The sequence below is a fragment of the Erythrolamprus reginae genome, chromosome 2 (genome assembly GCF_031021105.1).
Source record: "Erythrolamprus reginae isolate rEryReg1 chromosome 2, rEryReg1.hap1, whole genome shotgun sequence".
Taxonomy (NCBI): domain Eukaryota; kingdom Metazoa; phylum Chordata; class Lepidosauria; order Squamata; family Dipsadidae; genus Erythrolamprus; species Erythrolamprus reginae.
Genome location: NC_091951.1, coordinates 95170050 through 95194787, shown reverse-complemented (window position 1 = coordinate 95194787; position 24738 = coordinate 95170050). Strand labels below are relative to the sequence as shown.

Genomic DNA, 24738 nt, shown 5'->3' with positions numbered 1-24738 from the left:
CAGGTCCTAGGGGGAGAGCCTTCTCTGTGGGGGCTCCGGCCCTCTGGAATCAGCTCCCCCCAGAGATTCATACTGTCCCTTGCCTCCCTTGCCTTTCGCAAGAGTCTAAAGACTCACTTATGCCACCAGGCTTGGGGCCATTAGATTTTATCCCTTAGCCAACGAAACATAATGTATGTGTTGTGTGCATGGGAATGATTTTTTAAAAAAATATTATTGGGTTTTAGACTAATTAGTTATAGTAATTGGATTAGGAAGTTTATATTGTTTGTTTTTTATATGTTGTAAGCCGCCCCGAGTCCTTGGAGAGGTGCGGCATATAAATCCAATTAATAAATAAAACAAATAAATATGTTTTTCAAGCAAAGAAGGGTTAAGATTCTTCTGGATCAAGCCCAACTCTTGGGGATTACATAACACTCTCATGTCATTGAAGTTCCTAATAGTTTCTCATTCAAATTTGAACTTGTTTGTGGGGTTTTCTACACCGAAATAAGGTGCATGCACAAAGTCTCCCAGTCAAAGATGTTGGGCAGCAGCAGGACGAGGGAAAGCCTTCCCAGGTTAAAATGACCTTTTAAGAATTCTCCTGGATCTTAGCAAAAGCCAGGAGAATTTCCTGCTGGGATCTTGGAGAACTGCTGCTTCTTAAGAGGAACTACCAGCTAAAAAAGGCAATGCCTGATTCAAGTAATTGTCTGAGCTTATACCAGTAAACCCTGCAGCTCACCTGCCTGAAGCTATGGCTTCACCCTCCTTACCTGCAGTCTATCAACGTGTTACATTGCCGGGCGCATTCTTCTACTCCACAGATGTGCTCCACACTCTGTTGAGCCAAAGTGATCAGCTGAGTAGCCTTTAGTCTTTGGAAGTCATTCAGTGGAGAACGGCGACCTGGAAAGCATAGAAAATGTCAGTCATTCTGGATCTCTGCAAAGAAAATAGAATCAACACTCAACAGAAAACAAGCGTAAGGATGTATATAGTATCCTGAGAGGGGGAAATAGGAGGAAAAGTGCAGCGTAATCATAGTCTTTTCTAAGAATTTGAGAATTGAATGTCATCATTTTTTAAAGAAACGGGAAATAGAATAAAGAGGCCCACTTAGCATGAACAAAGTTCCTTGGCTCAAATGACATTGTGTGATTCTTGTTCAAACAAATGAGGTTGTGTGATTCTTTTATCTAAAACTTCTAGATGAAATGCTGTACATTTAAAAGATGCACACCAGGTGGACAAGGATCACACATACATTGTGTTGTGGTTGGCTCTGGCCCAGCTCCTGCCCCAGGAATGTGGAGGTGGAGGCAGGGGAAACGTCAACATGTCCTAGGCCTGTTTTGTTGCCGGCAGAGTCAGGGAGTGCAGTTTCCTCGGGCGAAGGTGGGGGTGACTTGGAAGAGGGGGGCTTGGCACGCAGCCCAGGAAGCCAATCTCCATTATCTTTGGTTGATTCGGATGAAGTGTTAGACCCACGCAGGCGCAGACTTATGCATCGAAGAGACCAATTGAGGAAATATTACAGGAGATAAGAGAGGCCACCTGTGTTTGGGTGGGGCTCCAGTAATTAGAGCTGCTGCTATAAATAGCAGCGTGCTAGTTTGGCCGTTGTGGAAGATTATCTGATCTCAGTTCTTCAGGATAGTGCCTTGCTGTGTCTGAACTTTGTGGATTTTTAACGCCTTTGACACAAAAGCAGAGTAAAGTGTGTGTGTGTTTCACTTCGTGGGAAGAAGGAGGGCTGTGATGTTTCTTCACAGCTACTAGCTAAGTACTTAAGGACTGATTAAGGGACTTATACAGCCGACAAGGTTGTTTTGGGGAAGAGTGCTCTTTGCAATACAAAAAGGGTGCTTTGTTTCTTTTGAATTTTGTGATAAAGGACATTGTTTTGAATTTTCAAATGTGTGTGTGTCTGAAATTTGTACCCGTGAATTTTCGGGAGGCTTCTACCAGAGAGCCTGGCAGAACACATTGTAGATGTTTTCCAGTGTGAGGATGGGAAAATATTGTATTTACTACATTTCTGCCTCAGACATATCATTGCACTCAGCGACGGGCCACCACTCCCGGCGCCATTGGGAGCGTGCGTGTGCACATGTGTTTGCACACATGGTGTGGGATTCAGCTTCTGCACATGCGCAGAAGCTGAATCTCGCGCAAGGAGGGCAGTTTCTGGCTTTTTTTGCTTCTGCGAATGCGAAAAGCTAAGTTACCCCTACTGCGTGCCCTGCCCGCTTGCCTGCCCTGCCGCGAGCAGTCTGAGTTCTCCACCCCCCGCCTGCCTTACCTTGCACAATGGCTTCTCCCTCGCCAAGAAGATGACATGCAGCACGGATTGGAGGCCGGGCAGCCCCGAGCTCCAGACGTGCAGCCTATTCTGTTCTCTCCCACACCGCAGGCATCTCTCGGCACGGCAATGGCGCCCCGAGTAATGTGGTGCTGTTGCTTCCAAAGGCCACGACTCGCTCGGGGTGCCATCACCGCGCTGAGAGATGCCTGCGGCATGAGAGAGCAAAAAGCAAGCCATGCATCCGGAGCTCAGGGAGGCTGCTTTTGCTGATGGCCCCAGCTGCCCCAGCAAGATTGGGCTGCTGCGCATGGGCAGCAGCCAAAATCTCACACGTGGACATCCTCCAGGAGCAAAAATTGCCGGTTTCTTGCTTCCGCGCATGCATGGCAGCAAAGCCCCCGATAATTTTTACCAGAATTGCGCCGTTTGTGAGTGCATGATGCATGCATGCCCAGTGGCAATGGAGCTAAGCTACACGCTCCATTGCCACCACTGGAACGGTGTTCCTGTCATTCCGGCGCCTAGCCCATCCCTGATTGCACAGTTTGTTTGTTTTTTAATGGCAAATCTAACTTGCAGAATGAGTGAAAAAATGAAGTGGTTTCCATTATTGACACAGACATTCAAAAGCTTGCTAACAGAGAGCCAGAAAGCTTTACTTAATGAATGTTTTCCAAAAACCTGTTAAAGATCTCTTCCTTGTGGCTGCGTTAAAATGTTACCTACCAGTTCCTGAGTTGGGAACCCCTGGTCTACAGTAAACTTATTTTTTCTTCCAGTCAGTCTTGACTTCTGGCAACTAAAAGGACATGGCCATGTAATTTTCTAGGCAACATTTGCCACTGGTTTCTTCCTACAGCTGAGAGATAATGACTGGCTCAAAGTCACCCAGTTGGTTCCCTGCCTAAAGTAGGACAAGAACTAAGGTTTCCTTGCTCTTCTTTCAGCATTTTATAAAACTCAACCTGTGTTCTCAACCTTGGAGACTTTAATATGTCTGGATTTCAATTCTCAATCACTCTCTGTACATGATGGAGTTAAAGCTAGGAGAGGAGGGAAGTTTTGATAGCCATCTTCCAAGGCATGTCTTCTTAGCCACAAGTTTTTTTGTGGGTGCACTCAAGTAGACATAGACTTTCTGTAACACTTTTGCCAAACCTCAGCTGCCCCTCTCTTGAACACACATTTTGTGCTAGTTCAGAACACTGCTAAATCTACATTCTAAAGAAGTCCAACAGCAGCTCATCAGTACAGAGAAAACTGTATTGTGATGCAGGAGAAAATGAACCGACTCTCTCTTTTTCTTTTCACTGTGCGGACATTACTGGTTAGATATTATTCTGGAAGATTCAGACCTCTGCATTTGGTTATTAGCTCAGGGGGCTGGTGAGTAAATTGAATGAGTGAGGCTGATTTTAAAGAACATCATTCACCCACTGTGCAAAGCAAAATGGAAAAGGCCAGAACGTACCGAGGAGCCAGAGGTGAGGGGATATATCCATACTAACCTAGATGCCTACTCTTCTGGGCAGGATCTAACTGTAAGTATCAGGTCAAAGCCATTTTAGTTGGGGTCTTTGGCCTGCCACATTATGCTATTTTAAAATGCATTCTTTGCTGTGGGAATTTGGGAAGGGTAATTGCATGAGGAATGTTGCATGTAGCATAACAAATTCCGTCCAGATTGCCATGGTTATCGTTTGTCTTTGCACTCCTCCATGTACATGGAAGAAGATGGGGGTTTCTGCCATTGTCAGATGAAGATTGGTCCATGTGATGGACTTACGGGTGAGGGGACAAGGGATTGAACTTTAAATTGGGTGAGAAACCCCTGGGAACTCAGGTTCAGGTTTCTCCCAGATGTGCCAACATGGCTCTGCTAAAAAAAATGGAACTTTGAGGAATAGTTTGCCTCAGACACTGATTTAATTTTGGATGCTATTTGGGACCCTGAAGTAACATCTACTAAAAGGTGGGTGAAACATGTATATTGCACCCATGGAAAAACAATGCTTCTTGTCTACTTCAATGGCGACATAGTGAAACAAGTAAATATGACTTTAAACTACTCTCAGATACATCTTGGGGATGTGGGAAAGGCAATGTCAGGATGAACTGACAGAAAAAGAGTTTCTAGTAAAACACCAATGATTCTGGATAGACTCAAGAAACCTCAGTCAAGAAAGCAGAGGGAGACAACAGCTATTGTTGTCTCTAAAGAGCCAGCCCTGAACAGACCAGGGTGTCTCTCTGTCCTTTACACAGGAATGAAATTCAGGAGACTCAGGAGCTCTAGTCCTTCCTCAGGCATGTAAGCCACTTGGCTGACTTTGGATCAGTCAATCTCTCAGCTCACAGGGTGGTGGTTGTGGGGAAAATAAGAGTGTTAGATTCGTTCTCTGCCTTGAATTATTCATAAAAATAATAAAGGCAAGATTTTTTTAAAAAAAATTAAAAACACACACTATCCACTAACATGTGGACATAAGTATCTCGGGGCAGAAAACTTTGGTAAACAGCAAAGGCAAAAAAGGACTGTTCTGGGAAAATATCCTGATTATAGAACTTAAAGTATAGAGGAGGAGGAGGAGGAGGAGGAGGAGGAGGAGGAGGAGGAGGAGGAGGAGGAGGAGGAGAAGGAGAAGGAGAAGGAGAAGGAGAAGGAGAAGGAGAAGGAGAAGGAGAAGGAGAAGAAGAAGAAGAAGAAGAAGAAGAAGAAGAAGAAGAAGAAGAAGAAGAAGAAGAAGAAGAAGAAGAAGAACCTTCTGCATTCTGCAGAATTTCTGAAACAAGAAAGAAGCACCCTATGGAGATCCAGAGTGGGTGGATGGGTAGATCCTCACCTTTGCTGGAGGTGCAGAGCAGCACAAGTGTCAAGACAGCTGTCGCCCACATGGCTTTCTCCATCACACGCAGTCTTCCCAACACGGTCACATAGGTATGCCAACACGGTTATGTCTTCAGGAATATCCGGCAGGAAGCTACAGCAGGCCAAATATTTACTCAGGGTTTGTTTACCAGCAATAATTCCACAGCTTCTAAGCACATGGGGTACGGTTGCCCATAAGACCCTCAGTAGAGTGAGCTCTCAGAAGCAGTATTTCTCCACTTCTCTTTTCTCTGCCCCAGCTTCACAAAAGTTCCCCAAAAGAGACAATCACTCCCCAACTTCCCCAAATACAATGTAAAATTGGGTTGGGAAATTGTTCCACACCAGTCCAAGCTGGCCTTGGATCAAGAGCCTTCCCCTTCCTGTTAGTGGTCAAACAATGAGACCGCCCTACAGCCTCACAGATCTTTACTGTTGACCAAGCCAAGCAGATTGGAAAGTTCCCAAGAATCCAGCACAAGCCAGATCTGAAAAAGAGGGTTGCCAAGCTATGGCCCAATAATATTCTATGCCAATGTTTTCTCAACCTTGGTTGAGTGTGGACTTCATTTCCCAGAAGCCCCAGCCAGCATTGACTAAGGAATTGTGTGAATTGAAGTCCACACAGCTTAAAATTACCAAAGTTGAGAAACACTGCCTTTAAACATCGGCTACGTGTGACCAATAAAGAAAAAGTAACATTTGCAAAAAAAAAATTGTTCAGCTTCAGTCTACAAAGCAAGAATTACTTTACCATTGTTGAGAAGGGGCTTCACAGAGAATATGTTCTTATCTCAGAGGAAAAGGAGCTCCACTGATTTCTATCTCTTGGGTGGAGATCATGGTCAGTATTTAAAATTAAAGATCCAAAACATTCCTGAATAATAATAGGAAATGCCCTGGTTATACAGCACAAGGACAATTACCAGATTATTTGTCTAACACTTTGTTCCAAAACATGTTTATTCAGAGATTCCAGGCAGTTCCAGAATATTTTTCCCCTCATAAATATGTTATGACAGGCATCTCCAAGCTTTGTAAATCAATGGAGATAGTTAAGATTTAAGATCAAGTACTAGATATTCCTTTGATCCCAAGCTAATCATAGTAAACCTAGACAGAGAGACCACTCTTTATTTATTGCCTCTGTTCAAACACCGGATTCTATATTAATTAAGATACTAGACCAATTTAAAAATCTAGTTCAATTTTTCAAAATGTTTGTATTTTGGGATGATCTATAATTATCCTGTCCAGATTTTGTAAGGGGCAGTACAGCTACACACAGGATTGTAAAAGAATACATTGGGTTCTGCCAGAAAAGTTTGTTGTTTTGCTCTGTATAATTTTTAATTTGTATTTAAATGAATACTTCTTATAGATACAAACTTAACAGGGGATATAATTAAAGTTTGTGAACTGCACCATCCAGCTTAATTGTTTCCTGGAATCTTAAGGCTGATTGACATGAGCAGTTTCTCCTGGATTAAATACTGACCACTGACCATTTCTCAGGGGCAGAAACAATTGCAGGTGTGTGTCAAAATCAGCAGGATGTCAGACAAACCATTGCGATGTAAACCCCCATCCCATTATAATACTGATGGCCTACTACCGGAACAGTAAGGCGCTACGTTCCAGTAGTGATTTTCGGAATGCCCACATGAGCGCACGCGCAAGATTTGGCTTCTGTACATGTCAATGTTCCCTCTAGCTGGATCGCTCCGAGTACCACAGAGGAGCTCAAGCTCATGCCGGTCAGTCCCTGGCACCGGGGGGGGATGGGGGGAGACACGCCACCCCTTCCCGCGTGTGCCATCCCTAGCCTGGGATTGAACCCAAACCAGACCAGCAACCACCACCCCCTCCATCACTTCCCCCCTCATGCTCAATTCAGAACAACCGCACGCGCCCCCACCCAGTCCTAGTTCCTGGGGTTTTTTGCCCTCAGAGTCCACCTTAGAACCCACTCAGCGCCGGGAAGAAAATTGGCAGGGGTGGGCGTGGTCTCCAAAGCCAAAGAAGCTGGGCAGGGCTCAGAGCCCATGGGGTTTCCTCACCGCCTGACAGCTTGGGAGGGACAAATCAGCTATTGGGCGGGGACCGCTGCGACACATTTGAAAACACTGTGCAGGGGGTTGTTTTTGCATGCGTGCGTGCAGCCGCGCACCCTAGGGGGAACAGTGGTACATGTGCAGCAAGCGAAATGTTGTGTGACAACACTTGCCCAAGCGAGATTTTGCCGATTTTCACCGGTTTTTTTGCTTTGGCACATGCGCGGAGGCAAAAATATCAGCAAAAATCGCCGAAATCTCACTCGTGCGCCTCCTCACCTCCTCCTTGCTGTGCATGTGCAGAAGCCAAATCTTGTGCCAACGGGTGTGCACATGACTGCCAGACACGCACACGCCCACGACAACCCTGGAGGATGCACCATTCCAACGTATGTCAACACCACATTCATATTCAAAGAGAGTGGGGCTTGGTTCACAATCCTCCATTTGCCATCTTGCTGATCTTGACTGCTCCCTGTGGATATTAAATAAAAAGCAACACACATGTCGCATTACATATCAAAAGTAGTATTTCTCACTTGTGCCAAGTCAAATAGCATTGTCTGGATCTCTGGCTGTGCTTCCTTTCCTTGTAGGCAAATATCCCACTCCAACTGGTTAATGTGTTGAGTGCAGCAATATTTTCTTCCCTCTGGTCACTGCTTTCATTGTCCCTTTAAAAAAAAAAGATAAGTACATCAATGGAATGTGAGCAATCTTTTGTTGTTTATGTTTGTTCCAGTAGAGCTATAAAAACAGAGTTTTATTTATATACTCTGTGTGCAAAGGTGGGTTCTTGCAGGTTTGGGATGTTCTAGAGAACCGATAGCGGGAATTTCCCCACTCGCCAAACTGGCAGCGATCGCCAGCTGGGCACGCCCCTGAATTGGCGGCACCTGTTTTTTGCTTCTGCGCATACACAGCAGCGCCCGTGTGCCTGCCCATCCCACGCGGCCGCACGGTGTGCAGCATGCGCCCGTGAGGTGCAGGAGGAAGCGAACCGACAGTGAGGCAAGTCAGAAGCCACCACTGCCTGTGTGTATTTATATAAGAATTGTGCATTTTACTGGAAGCTTAAAAGAGGTTAGACTGACATTCAGTTTGCAAAGGTAATTGATTCACCGAATCAAATCACTAATGTACTTCTACACTAACGCTTAAACCCCAATGCTAATTTTGTCAAATGCTTTTTATAGTATGCCAATTCTTGGATAGGTGAAGAAATAAAGGAAGCTTTCCATCTGCTTCATTGATGGACATCTTTCTAGCCTCAGTGTCCTTAATGATAATATGCATTTGATTCACTAATGTTCTCTAGTCAGCTACTTGATGATTCCTTCTCATAACTGGCCTGCAGTCACCCACCATTTTATTAAACAAGACAGTCTTTGGTTAGCAACTGCAATTAGGAATGGAAACTTGAAGCAGTCACTAAGTAAAGCACCACAATTTTACAATTTCAATCAGCTTTCCTTTGTTTTACAGACCTGCAAAGATAGTAAATGGAAAGACTGGTCCTATAATTACCGTATTTTTTTCTGAGTATAAGACGCACCTAGATTTTAGAGGAAGAAAACATGGGGGAAAGTATTCTGAACCAAATGCTGTAGTAATATATTATTCAATAAAATACCAGTGCAGCAGAATACTTTTTACAACCATGTACACTTTTTATAAACTTCAAACTTGACAGCTTTAAGACTTGTAGACTTCAACTCCCAGAATTCCTCCTCCAGTCATGCTAGCTCAGGAATGTACAGAATGTACATCAGTACATTTGAAGTACAGTACTTCACGAGAAAAGGCTTGCACTCTTCCGTACACAATAGAATTCCTTATACATGGCAACACATGGCAATTCCAAATGCTCTGTCCTACACATCGGCAAAAAGAATCAGAACTTCAAATACAAACGTAATAAACAAATTATCACAGATAATCCCCACTCGGTCAAGGACTTCAGAATACTAATAACTAAAGATCTAAGTGACAAAGCCCACTGCAACAACATCGCTAAGAAGGCCTCAAGAGTTGTTAATCTAATCCTAAGTAGCTTCTGCTCTGGAAATCTCACACTACTTACCAGAGCTTACAAAACTTTCACCAGACCCATCCTCGAATACAGCTCATCTGTTTGGAACCCATATCACATCTCAGACATTAACACCCTTGAAAATGTTCAAAGATACTTCGCACAAGAAGAGCCCTTCATTCCTCCACTCGAAACAGAATACCCTACGAAACTAGACTTACAATCCTGGTTCTTGAAAGCTTAGAACTACGACGCCTTAAACATGTTCTAAGTATTGCCCACAAGATCATATGCTGCAATGTCCTGCCCGTCAAAGATTACTTTAGCTTTAACCACAACAACACAAGAGCCTACAACAGATTCAAGCTTAATATTAACCACTCCAAACTTGACTGTAAAAAATATGACTTTAGTAATCGGGTTGTCGAAGCGTGGAACTCATTACCAGACTCTGTAGTATCACCCCCTAACCCCCAACATTTTACCCTTAGACTATCCATGGTTGACCTCTCCAGATTCCTAAGAGGTCAGTAAGGGGCATACATGAGCGCACTAGAGTGCCTTCCGTCCCCTGCCCTATAGTCTCTCCTATATCTCACATTTCTTCTCTACTATATCCTCTATAACCTTCATTGTGTATTATTGTGTATTGGACATAATAAATAAATAAAATTAAAAAATATTACTAGGCTCGAAATTCTCAGTTTGGATAACTTAGAATTGTGTTACTTGCAGTAAGACCTAGGTATTGCATACAAAATGATACGTAAGAATGTTTTACAGTACTTGTAAATGACTTTTTCTGTTTTAATCGCAGCAATACGCACGCCAACAACCGCTTTAAACTCGATGTAAACCATTTTAAATTTGACTGTAAAAAATGTGATTTCTCTCATAGAGTTGTCAAAAGTCTGGCAAAGACATTCAGTTGTCAGTCACAAATTGACTTATGTGGACCAGACATGATTATGATTGGATTTTAGTTAAATGTTTTTTTTTAATTGTTTGGGGTTTTAGATTAGATTATATATAGGGTTTCTCATATTTTGTACTTTGTATTGATTTTATCGTGTAAGCCGTTCTGAGTCCCCTGGAGAAGGGCAGCCTAGAAATCCAATAAAATAAATACTTAAGTGGTCAATAACGTGCCTATCGTCCCTGCACATTGTATTTTTATTCTTATTCTTGTTTCGTTTGACCAATTTAATGAATAAATAAAGATAAAACTCAAATCTCCGAAGGAATTATAAGACACGTTGAATTTAGCCCGAAAGCAAACGGACTGTACCATTCCGTCTACGGTTGACTCATTTTTAATGGGCTGGTCTGAAAGCCCCGCCCGAAGGGAAAGAGAATGGTCATATGCCCAGGAATGGAGGGCCGTTCGTAAAGGTTGTAAACCGAGGACAGGAGGCGGGAGAATGACCCTCCATCTCTCGCACCCAGATCAGCTGCAGCCCGGTGGGTCGTTTTCCTGCTTAAAACTCAATGGAGGCTGTGACTGCGTGAAGTTTCGACCCACAAGTCTCAAACGGCGCGAAAAGGCATCAAAATGCTGTGGCGATTGACATTCTATTTATTAAAAATTAGCCTCCCAGAGCACTTAAGGAATTGGGCGGCATACAAATAGAACTAAATAAATGAAATAAATACATGAAATTAATAGAGTACTGTTTGCTTAATTATTTTTTCCCCACACCTGACCGAATATATTTCACTCATTTTCAGTCATATTTCCTTAAGCCTTTCCCTCACTCTTCAGTTGACGGAATGCAGGTCGCCTCTGTGGAATTCTCCATTTCTCCAGCGGAGGGCGCGAGAGAGGCAACCTCTATAAAACTCGCGGGCGCCCTTAGCACGCGGCCCCGAAATCCGCGGATTCCCCAGGGGTAGGCAAAATTGGCTCTTCTATGACAGATGGACTTCAACTCCCAGAATTCCTAAGCCAATCATTCTAGCTCAGGAATTCTGGGAGTTGAAGTCCACATGTGATGAAAGAGCCAGCTTTGTCTATCCCGGGCCGCTAGGCGAACCTTCTTTCTCTGGCCTTTCGGGAGTCGTAGTCCTTTGCCACCCACGCTACGTTACCAGTATGCCTTCATCCCCGAGACTCTTGTTTCCTGAAAGGGGAGGCGCGCAAAGCATCACGGGGCTCGTAGTTCAGCCCTCCTTTTGTCACAAAGCGGTTTAACTGGACAAGCCCGGCTTGCCAGGACTCCAACTCCCAGAGGGAACGGCGGCGCCAGAGGCAGCGGCGGCACCGGCACTCGCTTGGCGGGGGTGGGGGGAAGAGAGCGAGTGATCAATCACGGAAAGGAAAATGGTGGTGGAGCGAACGGCGTGGCTCCCCTGCGAGGCAGCGACCGTACCCGTCGACCCACAACGTAGAGGCGCCGCCCGGTCAGAAACCGTCTCCTGATAGCCGCTCGATTCAGCCATGCCCCGATCACGCCGGGGCGAAGGATCCCGCCGAGGCGGGCGAGGTAAGACACAGGGGCGAAAAGAGAACGGCAATTGGGGGGAACCGATCGCCTGCATTCTCCTCGCCTCCTTGGGGTGGAAGTCCGGCGGGGAGCTCCCTTGCCTCGGAGGAGGGCGAGCTTTTTAATCGCTGTGCCCGCCGGCTCGGCTCCGGGGTGGCCTCAGAGGACCTGTAGCAGCAGCTGCCACAGCGGCAAGCCGGGCTGGAATGCCGCGTGTCAAGAGGGATCGGCGCGCCCGGGAAGCGGACCTTTTTTGCTCGGCTCCTCCTGACTCTTCCGGGTGGAGAAACGTGGGTGGGAAAGTGTGGCGTAGTGGGGGGAAGAAGTCTATACGTGGGGGTCAATTTAGGGCGGCGGGGGGCGGACATTAGAAATGATATGCGAGGATATCCATCGCCTGCCGGGTACTTTTTTTCACCTGAAATGCTGTTTTCCCCCCAAACTCGAGCAAATAAATGTTTGGGAGTTTTTAATTAAAGAAAGTGGGGAATCTCCACTTTCTTCTTTTCTAATTCTGGATCCGGATTGAATATCCCCCCCCCCCCGCCGCCAATATATACAGTGGTACCTCGAGATACGAGTTTAATTCGTTCCGGACCTGGGCTCTTAAGTCGAGCAGCTCTTATCTCGAACGACTTTTCCCCATAGGAATTAATGTAAATAATTTTAATTGGTTCCAGCCCTCAAAAAACTCACAAAGTTAGTCTAAATTATGCAGAAAGACGTGTTTTTAATGAAGAAATGTACATGTACATATAAATGAATAATGAAGTTTCTTTCACTTAACTTGTAAACTTTCTTAAACTTTTAAATTTACATATGTTCAACTTCTCTGCCACCCAATCCTGTAGGACAGAGGTCCCCAACCCTTTTTGCACCAGGGACCGGCTTTAAGCGATCAAGAGAGGAATGGGTGAATGAATGGACGGAGGGTGGGAAGGAAGGAAGGAAAGAGGGAAGGGACAGGAACAGAGGAAGGAAGCAAGGAAACTTATGAAAGGGGAGAGTAAGAGAGGAATGAGTGAAGGGAGGGAGGGAGGGAAGAAGGTGGGAAGGAGAAAGAAAAGAAGAAATAGATGAAGGGAAGGTAAAAGAGAGAAAGAAAAAGAGCAAGAAAGAAAGAAAGAAAGAAAGAAAGGGGGAAGGGACAGGAACAGAGGAAGGAAGCAAGGAAACTTATGAAAGGGGAGAGTAAGAGAGGAATGAGTGAAGGGAGGGAGGGAGGGAAGAAGGTGGGAAGGAGAAAGGAAAGAAGAAATAGAGGAAGGGAAGGTAAAAGAGAGAAAGAAAAAGAGCAAGAAAGAAAGCTGCAAGCACCCCCCGAGCCCCCCAGGCCGGCTGCAACCTTTTAAAACACGCGCGCCGCTTCGCAGCTGTCTCCTGAAGCCGAACGCGGAAGTTAGCGTTTGGCTTCAGGAGACAGCTCCTTGGCGCTTGTATCTCGAATTTGGGCTTGTAAGTAGAACAAAAATATCTCTCCCCTCCCAGCTCTTATCTCGAGTTGCTCTTAAGTAGAGCAGCTCTTATGTCGGGGTTCCACTGTATATGTCTTCTCTTTTCATGCTGCTTAAGGGAGACTAAATGGTTTCCAGAATATAAATCCACATAGGAAAATTAAGTTGTGTTTTCTACGTGGTTGAATATACACATTGGCTTGCATGCATTAAAAGGTGGGCTATGCCGGCCACGTGGACTGAATGAGAATGCCTCCTCTAACATCTGGAAGCAAGGAAAGAAGGAAAGGCCTCTCTTGCCACAGTGCTGTGATAGAAAACTTAGCTGGATAGGGTGACTTGACAGACAGCCTAAAAGTCTATTGGGATTTTAAGCTGTGTGAAATAAAGCAGGTTTGATAGAGGCAAGAGAAATTCTTTTCACAGGATTTGTTGCCATTGCATAGTTATTTATTTAATTATTTAATTATTAATTTTTATTTATTATTAAATTCAATATTAATATTTAATTTAAGTTATATGCCACCCAACTTCTTCTGGGTGGTTTACAACAAGGCACATCTGCAAATAGTTTACAAAACAATTTAAAACCCCTTATATAAAAACATTCATATCTTATTGTGGCCGGATCTAAAACATGTGCCTTTTAATCAATTGTCCCAGGCCTGCTGGCAGAGCCAGGTCTTTAAGGCTTTCCGGAAGGCCGCCAGGGTGGGGGCAGTATGGATCTCAGGAGGAAGCTGTTTCCAGAGAGCTGGTGCCACCACAGAGAAGGCCCTCCCCTGCAGCCCTGCCAATCAACGCTGCTTAGCTGACGGGACCCAGAGAAGGCCTACCCTGTGGGCCCTTATTAGTCATTGGAGCTAGGCGGCAGGAAGCAGTCCTGAGGATAATATGGCCCTAAGCCATGTAGGTGATAAGTGATAACCAACACCTTGAATTGTGCCCAAAGACCGGTTGGAAGCCAGTGCAGCTCACAGACGATTGGTGTGATGTGGGTGTATTATAGAGTTCCCTCTGTGTACCAAATCTTGTGCTGTTCATGTGCCCGTCTAATGTTCCCTTTTTGCCCGAAAAACAATGCTGGAACTTGTAGTTACAACTGCTGATAGTATCTCCATAATCTAGTAGAATCTGTTGTGTGCTGCTGGGAACAAATAACTTTCGGTGTTCACTTTTCATCTCAATGATTTATTGTTCTGTTTTGTACTTTGATTTTCAGTAAGTGAGAAAGTAGCCACATCCACAGTTGTCAAGAAGTAATGCTTGTGTTCTTGTTGTGTAAAGAGGATTACATTGAGACACGCTGACTTCATAAACATTTAACACTTAATTCTTTCTGGCCTAGATAGCTTGGAGAAAGCAATATTTGCCAGCTCAGTACTATTTCTGCTATGGTCGTGAAATGTTTGTTTGGTGATCATTGTATTATCTCAAGTAGTTTTTGTGCATTGCTCTGTACAAAATTGAATAACTTGTGATAGTTCACAAGTGCACAGAAACCCAGAGTGAGAATGTTGAGTCCTGAAGAGGCTTGAAACAGGCTTAGACAAACAGCTCTTTATTGTAACACTGAGTAAGATCCAGCAGCTAGCCAGGCTGGTAGCTTCCCCTTTTATAGGAAGCTGTCAGATGGCTCAACCAATCAACAGTCTCCATTTTCCCGATTGAATAGCGGACCTTGGAATAAACTATACAGTCTTAATACTTAACACCCCTGCCCTGCAACCATTAGCATATGTGGTCCTGTAGGTAGGCGTGGTGTTTAGGAACCCTAGCGGACCTGAGGGGTTTCATTAGGGGAGTTGGCTTCAGCCAGGGAGTTTGGGCCTGCTGTCATCTCTATTTCCACCCGTGGCAGCTCCTGGAAGCTTTCAGGTGGGGTCACAGATTCTACTGGAACTGGTTCGGGGTTGTGGCGTCGTTGAAGTCCAGTGTCATCAAGTAGATGTTTTGTCACCCTCGGGTTTGACTCAGCTTTAGGGAAATCATTGTTAGGGACTTTTTAGTAATCTGTGTTTGTGGGTTGGTGGCTGCGCATCTATGTGCCACCACCACCATTTTCTCCCATCGGATAATGCTACCACATAGGAACGGGGACCTGTAATTTCGACTATCGCTTCAGGTAGCCAAAGGGACCCCTTGGCAAAGTTCCTTGCGAACACTTGGTTATTTATGACAATAACTGTAGTTTGTTTTTGTATCGGGTGTTTATTTATTTCTTCAGTTTCTATGCCGCCCAACTTTAGAGACTTTAGGCAGCTCACAGCAAAAATATAAAACATCAATAATAATACTAAAACCTCTAAAATAATTTTAAAAGCAATTTACAATACAAACAGTTAAACCCTTGCATAACATTTGTGGCCGGATCTCTCTGGTTACTTTTCCCCAGGCCTGTCGGAAAAGCCAGGTCTTTCACCGGTGTAGAGCGTGTTATAATAATCTAACTGTGAGGTGATAAGGGCATGAGCCTCCTGATCCAAGTATGGTCGTAATTGGTGCACTAGGCAAACCTGTGCAAGTCTCCCTAGCTACAAGTGTCAAATGTTGGTCTAATCTGAGTCTAGGAGGACACCCAAATTGCGAACCCATTCTGAGGGGGGAAATTTCTCCCCCCAACTCCCCCCCCCCGAACCAAGAATGGACAATCAATATAGTATTTCGGAGGCAATACCCACAGCCACTCATTTTGTCAGGGTTGTCTAAGCCTGTTAACTCCCATCCAAGACCCTCACAGCCTCCAGGCACTGGCACATCATATCCCTGCTTCACTGAGCTGACAGGGAATGGAGATATATAACTGGATATCATCAGCATATTGCTGATGCCTCACCCTGTGGTTTCATGTAGATGTTAAATAGGAGAGAGGACCGAACCCTGAGGAACCCTGCAAAAGAGGGGTCTCGCGGTCAATATCTGTCCTCCTACCAACACAGACTGTGACTGGCCAGAAAGATAGGGGGAGAACCGCTGTATCACGGTGCCTCCCACTCTCGACTTCCTTAGTCATTGCAAAAGGATACCATGGTCAATGGTATCGAAAGCAGCTGAGAAGTCAAGTAGCACCGAGATAGAGGAATGATCCCCATCTCGGCTCACCAGAAATCATCCATCAGAGTGACCAAAGCAGTTTCCATGCTGTAGCCAGGTCTGAAGCCCAATTGAAAAAGGTCTAGATAATCCATTTCATTCAATGACTGTAGGAGCTAGAGCACTACCACTTTCTCTACAACCTTTCTCATAAAGGGTAGGTTGGCGACTGGACGAAAGTTCTTTAATTCTGCCGGATCTAGGGAAGACTTCTTGAGGAACTTCCTTAAAACCGCTTCCTTTAATCGTTGCGGGGAGGATGTCTCTCTCAAGGAGGTGTAAACCAAAGCCTGGAGCCAACCTCGTATCATATCCCTGCTGGCCAAAACCAACCAGGAGGGGCACCGGTCCAGCAGACACATGGAGGAACCCGTCACTCCCACAGCCTTGTCCACATCCTCAGGAGTCACAGGATCAAATTCATCCCACACAATAGGTCTAAGACTTGCCCCTGTCATCTCGGTGGAATTGCCTGATCAGAGTCCAAGTCCATCTGATTCTTGGCAACTTTATCTGACAGAAACCAAATAAATTCCTCAGCTCTACCCTTCAAGAACTCTTCGGTCACCTCTACATTGAGAAGGGAATGAGTCACCCTAAAGAGGGCAGCTGGATGTGAATCACCAGACACAATAAGTGTGGAAAAATGTGTATATTTTGCTGCCTGTATTGTCATTAAGTAAGTCCTAATAAAGACTCTTAACAGTGTTCGATCAGATTTGGAGTTACTGGTTCTCCAGCGTTGTTCTAGAGTTCTATTCTGGTGTTTCATCTCCCAGAGCTCCTCGGTAAACCATGGAGCTTTCCTGGATCCACCACCACAGAGATTTTGCAAAGGCGCAATCCAGTCTAGTGCCCCAGATTTCCCCCTATTCCAGGCAACCACCAGGGATTCAACAGGATTGTAGACAAGGGAGTCAGGAATTTCTCCAACTCCCTCTGGAACCCTGCAGGGTCCATTAGGCGTGTGGGACGGAACCACTTAATTAGCTCCACCTCCCTGCAATGGAGGAGTGGTGCCTTAAAGTCTAACCTCAGCAGGAAATAATCTGACCATGGCAAAGGAGAAACACCCAGTTCTCCTTCCTTGGATCGGAGGGAGTTGGCAGATGGAACACTGACATTTTGGCCTATGTGAATTTTGCCACACAAAATGGTCGCCGTTTGCTGTTGTTGCTGCCACCGAGCTAGATTTTCGGCTGCTTCTTTCAACTCTTTGGTTCAGCCTCCTTCAGTATCCCACCTTCACCACCAATTGTTGAGTCCTGGGACTGAAGAGGCTTGAGGCTTAAAAAAAACAGCTCTTTGTTTTATCACTGAGTAAGATCCAGCAACTATCCAGGCTGACAACTTCCCCTTTTATAGAGAACTGTCAGAAGGGTCAACCAATCAATAGTCTCCATTTTCCCACTTGAATAGTGGACCTTGGCATAAACTATACACTCTCAATACTTAACAGAGAATATGAGTGATGAAACTTTCATTGTGGGGTGAAAATGAGTACCTATTTGGCTTCACACATTGTATTAAACCATAATACTCTTTGGTTTTGATTTAGTGTGACATATGGACACAGCCATGGCTCGTTCTAGAAATGATAGTTAAAACAAACCATGGTTTACTCTAAAGTGAAAGACCTTTGAATCAAATGGAAAGGAAATACAGATAGTCTTTGACTTACAACCACAATTGAGCCCAAAATTTCTGTTGCTAAGCAAGACAGAACTTTATAAGTGTGTTTTTATATACCTTTCTAGTCACACTATTTAAGTGAATCACTGCCGTTAAAGTTAATTACACAGTTCAGTGAATCTGACTTACCTATTGATTTTACTTGTCAGAGGGTTGCAAAAGCTGATCCCATGACCTCAGGACACTGCAACCATCATAAATACATGCCAATTGCCAAACTCTGAATTTTGAACATGTAACTGTGGGCATGCTGCAAGGGTTGCAAATGTGATCAATGGTCATAAATCACTTTCAGAAAAAGTGCTGTTATAAATTTGTATGATCACTAAGTGAGTGGTCGTAAGTTGAGGTCTACATTTATCATTATAGAAGACATGATGGTAGCCTTCCTTCAACACTTAGATGTAACCTAATAGACTACATCTCATTCATCCTTGCTTCCCTTTTTTATGTAAAATAATATTAGTGGGTTTAATCCAGTGGCTGGATTCATTTAACAAACTACTATATTTTTCGGAGTATAAGACACACAGGATTTTAAGACGCACGTTTTGAGGGTGGAAAATATTGGGGGGGGGGGGTTCTATCTACCAAGTATTCATCTGGCTAGTGTCCTTAGTCTGGTCAGCTTCAGCACATTATTTTATCCCTTGATTAGGGCTGAAAAAAACCTTTTCCGAAGGGAGTAACAATGAAAATAAGCCTGTAAGCCAGGATTATCATTAGCACCTTATTAGAGCAGGGGGAAAAGCTACATTCAGGGTATAAAACATACCCAAATTTTCAGCCTCTTTTTTTTGGGGGGGGGGTGTCTTATACTCTGAAAAATATGGCATAATATTTATTATTTTATTTATTTTATTAATCAGATTTGTATGCCGCCCCTCTCTGTAGACTCGGGGCGGCTAACAGCAATAATAATACAATGTAAACAAATCTAATATTTAAGTTAATTTAAAAAACCCCAATTTAAGAAACCAATCATACATACTGACATACCATGCATACATTTTATAAGCCTAGGGGGAAGGGAAAGTCTCAATTCACCCATGCCTGACGACAGAGGTGGGTTAGATGTGACTAGCTTCTGCTGGAAATTTTTGTGTACAATAAATGCAGCCACTGTGATTGGCTTATTTTTCAGTGTGGTTAATTTGGTAAACTGGGATTCAAATGACTATGGGGTGTTCTATTGTGTTGTGCAGACAGAATAAGGGTTTTATATTGAAATGAGGAATTGTCAAAGGCTTTCGAGTCTAGCACGTGTTATAATTCAGCAGGTCAGGTTTACTTTGCAGAAAGCTATATTCGTATCCAAGAGGTCTCTCATTGTAGAAAAATGAAATTTTCCAGACTGTAGTTTTACTGAGGAAATGAAAGCAATGACACGTAGCTTTAATTAAAAAAGAAACGGAATGTGGCAATGGTGATCTACCATTGAAATGTCACAAAAGTCTCCTGTAATGCATGAAAGTAAACATGACATTGGCTAAACTCCATGAATCGAGCTGGTTCCAAGGCCACCCAGCTGCTGGTGCCTTTAACGCTTAGCATGAGTTGTCATGGGACTTTTGAACTAGAAGTTGTATTCGGTACTGGCTGATCACTCACTCTATTTAGTATTATTTTGTAATGTCCTCTATTACAATCTGGAGTGCTCCCTTTGACACACGTTGCTGAGTGGTGTTCATGGATGCGTTCTTCAGTTAGAGGAAGTGCAGTAGACATGCGGTCTTTGAACCCATCAGCCCCAGGAGAAAAAACAGGAGCTATCTACAACATTCATTGCAATGACTGCACACCAACAAGCAGCTAGAAGACATAATATTTTGCAACATATGGAAATATCTATAGTCTTAGTCGGAAAACTGTGGCTGCCCTAGACAGGGAGGATTTGATTTAAATTGCTAGTAAAAAGGCTTGATTTAAATCATAATTTTTAAAGAGCAACTGTCATCTTAGTCCTGCGGTAGCTCCTTCTCTGACCCTCTGTTGACTCACCACCAGTCCCAATATTGCGGAATATACAGCTTCATGCTACATAACTCAAGGTCCATTTCATGGTGAATAAACTAAATTATTAATGTGTCTTAAATAGAAAACTGTATTTAGTTAGTTTTACTCCAAAAGCATTTTATTAAAATAAATTTGATTTTAAAAATGTAATTTTAAAATCCTATTTAATTTTTTAAAAAAATGATTTTAAAAAAATTATTGATTTTTATCTACCCTGGTCCCAGACCAAGACATGTCCAGAAATGCTAGGAATTTCTAGAAGCTTGACATTCTTGACAGATTAGCCATCAATAGACACATTGATATACCATATTTTTCGGAGTGTAAGACACACCTTTTTCCTCCTAAAAGAGGCTGAAAATTTATGGGGGAGCTTATACTCCAAATGTAGCTTCTTCTTTTTTTTTTCCTATTTGAAGCTTTTTCCCCCCAGCTCTAATGAGATGTAACGATCTTCCCCGGTTTGCAGGCTTGGTTTCATTGCTAATCCCTCTGAAAAAAGTTTTTTTCAGCACTAAGAAGGTGCTAACAATCTTTCAAGCTTGCAGGATTTTTTTCATTCCTACTCCCTCCAAAGTTTTTTTCTAGCCCTAAGTCTTTGCAGGCTTGTCTTCATTGCTACTCCCTCCAAATAAGATTTTTTTCAGGTCTATAATCAGGGGATAAAATAATGTCCTTAAACTGACCATATTAAGGACACTAGCCAGATGAATACCTGGTACATAGATCCCCCCCCCCCCCCCTATTTTTCTCACCCAAAAGTAAAGTGCATCTTATACTCTGGTGCATCTTATACTTCAAAAAAATGGTAAATAAAATCTATACACTATGCAAAAGATACAATCAACAAGCCAAAAAGGGAACAAAAAGACCAAAACACCTCTCCACCAACAATCCGTACTCAGATGGACACAGATTAACTCCAAGATTAACATCAGACTCAGATCAAGTGAACAATACCCCAATCAAGAAACTGCCAGCAAGCAAACAGTAAACAGTCCAACCAAATAATCTCTAAGAGCTCCTACAACAACACTGACAGGGCAAGCCACTGGAATATAAAATGAGAGCAAACTCCATTCCTTACTAGCCCCGCTGATGTTATCTAACTTGGGTAATGAAGCAGCAGCAAAAAAACCTCCAAGCAAGTTGGGAGGGAAGTGTTTTTAATAGAAAAGTGAACCCAAGAACAAGGGGACACAATCTGAAGTTAGTTGGGGGGAAAGATCAAAAGCAACATGAGAAAATATTATTTTACTGAAAGAGTAGTAGATCCTTGGAACAAACTTCCAGCAGACGTGGTTGGTAAATCCACAGTAACTGAATTTAAACATGCCTGGGATAAACTTATATCCATTGTAAGATAAAATACAGGAAATAGTATAAGGGCAGACTAGATGGACCATGAGGTCTTTTTCTGCCGTCAGTGTTCTATGTTTCTATGTTTCTACGTTCAAAGAGCACCAAGGCCCCCTCGTGTCAACCTTGGGCTACCAATATTCTCCTTTATATGTACAAAATCTTTTTGCACACTGAATTTTCAACTCGCTGGTTTATTATTTTATAAAACTAAAAAAACACTAGGGACCTAAATAATCTCCATGCTCTGGTACCCGGGTGTCAAATGTATGGGGTCACATGATGTTTCGCGATGTTTTTTCCCATTGTGGAGCTAGGATGGGCATGGCCTACGCATGACGCATCCGGCCCACGGACCGCCAGTTTGACACCCCTACTCTATTATCAAGTAAGTAATAGCTCTTAATTTCCATTGGGTATATAGCTACTTTTGAGGACTTGGTTTAATACACAACAGATAGGCTGCAAACCTATAGGATAGTGATGGCGAACCTATGGCACGGGTGCCATAGATGGCATGCGGAGCCATATCTGCTGGCACGGGAACCATTGCCCTAGCTCAGCTCCAACATGCATGTGTTTGCAGCCAGCTGATTTTTGGCTCACATAGAAGCTGGGCGGGGGCATTTTTGGCTTCCAGAGAGCCTCCATGGAGAGGGGGGATTGGGGAGGGCGTTTTACCCCCACCTGGCTCCAGGGAATCCTTTGGAACCTAGGGAGGGAAAAACACGAGTCTATTGGGCCTATCAGAAGTTGGAAAAACCCCTGTTTCTGGCCTCCAGGGGGTGGGGAAATCTTTTTTTGCCCCTCCACAGGCTTTGAATTATGGGTGTGGGCACTCGCGCATGCACGATAGCACACACCCACGCTCTTTCGGCACCCAAGGAAATAAAGGTTCACCATCACTGCTATAGGAAAACATTTAGTTAATTGATTTCCCATATATTTCTAGGCACAATTCAAAATTATCAATGATTGCACCAAGCATGCTGCTTCCCTTCAAGCCTGTCAATTCTTTAAAATTACCTGGGACCATCCCTCTTTATATTTGCACCCTTGGGGGATTCAGGTGCATGTTCTTCTCTGGTAGAATCCTAACTTTGAATATCCTCCTTCGATAGGCTTCTAGCATTTTAAGATTGGTCTTTTAGGATTTTAGCCTGATCATTGCACAGTCCAGTGATGGCTAATCTTTTCCGGACCGAGTGCCCAAATCACACACATGCACATCCTAAATGCAATGCCCCCCACACATGCACATGCAGTACCTTGCATGCACCTTGCCCACAAATGTGCATGCGCCCTGTGCATACATGTATATCCCCAGGCATGTGCCTCACCCCCATGCATGCATGGCAGAGCTGGCCAGTGGGAGGTATGCGCATATGCACAGTGGAACTGAGCTGGAGCGACGGCTCGCATGGCCGCAGAGAGGGCTCTGCGTATCACTTCTGGCAGACGTGCCATAGGTGCGCCACCACAGGTATAGCCTATTGAACTTTCTTCATAGTTAAGGTAAGACTATATATGGCGAGTAGAATTCAAGACCAAGCTACAAAGAATAAATTGGAATCATTCTATTATATGTAAATAGATACATTGCTCTTGGGTTAAAATGGTTTATATAAGAAACATCCCCGATTTGTATGTTTGTCGGGTGGTGGGCACTTTTCACTATACACTTGTTTTATGTTGTGTGTATCTAAAAATGGTTGAAAATCAATTTAAAAATTTACAAAAAAAAAGTTTATTTTATTTTCTGCTGATTTATTTGAAAATGGCTACTTTTTAAAGAAAAAAATAAGCACATTCTTTTCTGAATTGCCAAAGGCTTTTACACTAGCATTGCCTTAAAAACTCTGTTCTGAATGTTCTCCCACTCTCCATCTGTTGTGACACACACACACACACACCTGCAGATTTTCAACTTCCCTGCCTTTCTTAAGTTCTGTGTCCTCCCATATATATATAATAGATATTTCTGGCTTCCCTTAATTGCAGCTTGTGTGGAAGTCTTTCTCCCTCATGATTTCAGCTTTGAGAATCTTAGCAGGGACCACTAGGCAGTGCTGTAAGAAAAGCAAAAGAGCAGTGAAGACCCCAATGAAATGGTTCTCAATCAGCAGACAAATTTTTCAGTTCCCCCAAAAGTTTCCAGTAAGCTATGGGGGGTGGGGGGTGAGAACTAAATACATGTTAAAAACATGGTCTATAGGTGATCCACTTTGGAATAAAACACTGATATAGGTCCAGTAAGGATCATTCTAATACAGTGGTACCTCGTGATACGAACCCGGAGTTCAGAAATTTTTTGCCTCTTCTTACGAAAGTTCGGGTTCGGGAGAACGCCGATAAGCCCCCCGGCTGTTTTAAAAGGTGACAGCCGGGCGGCGGCACCCAGCGGAGCGCCATTTTGCGATATTTGTGATTTTCCCCCCCTTTGCACACATTAATCGCTTTTACATTGTTTCCTATGGGAAACAATGTTTCGTCTTACGAACTTTTCGCCTTACGAACCTACTTCCGGAACCAATTAAGTTCGTAAGACGAGGTATTACCGTATACCCTGATTCCCCAAAAATAAAGACCTAACCCATAAAATAAACCTTAGTATGATTTTTCAGGATGCTTATAATGTAAGCCCTACCCCGAAAATGGGGTGTATGCGGTACTCAGGGAGGGGCAGCACCTCTGGTGTAGGGGCATGTCATGAAATGTTACAGCAGCTTTTAGGGCAGCTTGTTCACCTTTGGTCCCCACCTGTCACTCAGCTCTCATCTGTAGCTCCTAATAGCTTTAGCATGTGCAGCGGCCACACCCCAGGCAACACCTTCAACAGGCTGGCCAAACCAGGTTGAGAGTAGCCACTGGGTCATTGAACTTCGGTGAGATAGGGACTTGTGTATCCGGAGCATGTGAAGACAGATTCTGGTCGATTGAGCAGATGAAACTTTCTAGAATAGGTCAACAGTCATGAAGGCGGTCTCTGCAAGCGATGTGGTACACTAAGGGCACAGCAAGACACGAAAGACGCCCTGGTCAACCACTAGGAGAAGGGAAACGCTGACTGCAAACCTCCATTGCCTTGTGGCTGTATCCATCATTGGAAACGGCTTCAGGAGTAAACCTTGAGGCAAAATCCAGAGCCGGAGTCCCGGAAGCAGTTTGTGACTGTGTACAGCCACGTTCTGATAACTCCTGTGACTTGGTGGGAACCAATCAAATTGGCTTTCGTCTTTCCATTGGAGAGGAGGCATCTGCTGCTTGAGTAACAGTCTATCCTCCATACTAACCTACCTAGGCTTTGTGCTCTGGGGAGTCCAGAGCATGATACCATGGTGTTTCGAGACCGAAGGGTGCCAATTTACCCCGAAAATAATCCCCAGTTAAGAT

At 43.9% G+C, this 24738-nt stretch overlaps 2 protein-coding genes across 4 annotated transcripts in view; one reads left to right on the top strand and one right to left on the bottom strand.

The window, feature by feature from the left end:
* MST1 (macrophage stimulating 1) overlaps positions 1-7817 on the bottom strand; it is a 42900-nt gene extending 35083 nt beyond the window's left edge. Inside the window, exons 1-3 of one of the 3 annotated variants that reach the window (XM_070738767.1) lie at positions 7756-7817; positions 5137-5274; positions 762-894 (exon numbers count right to left, since the gene is read on the bottom strand). In XM_070738767.1, coding sequence (XP_070594868.1) covers positions 762-894; positions 5137-5200 — 197 coding nt within the window. In that variant the 5' untranslated portion in view covers positions 5201-5274; positions 7756-7817. Of the gene's footprint in view, positions 1-761; positions 895-5136; positions 5478-7755 lie in introns of those variants that run through there. The other 2 variants (XM_070738766.1, XM_070738769.1) reach the window with 2 other exon arrangements.
* Positions 7818-11109: 3292 nt separating this feature from the next.
* The window catches only part of IFRD2 (interferon related developmental regulator 2), a 48343-nt gene continuing 34714 nt past the window's right edge, over positions 11110-24738 (top strand). The window contains exon 1 of the mRNA XM_070738762.1: positions 11110-11731. Within this exon, the coding sequence (XP_070594863.1) occupies positions 11686-11731 (46 nt within the window). The 5' untranslated portion in view covers positions 11110-11685. The remainder of the gene's footprint in view (positions 11732-24738) is intronic.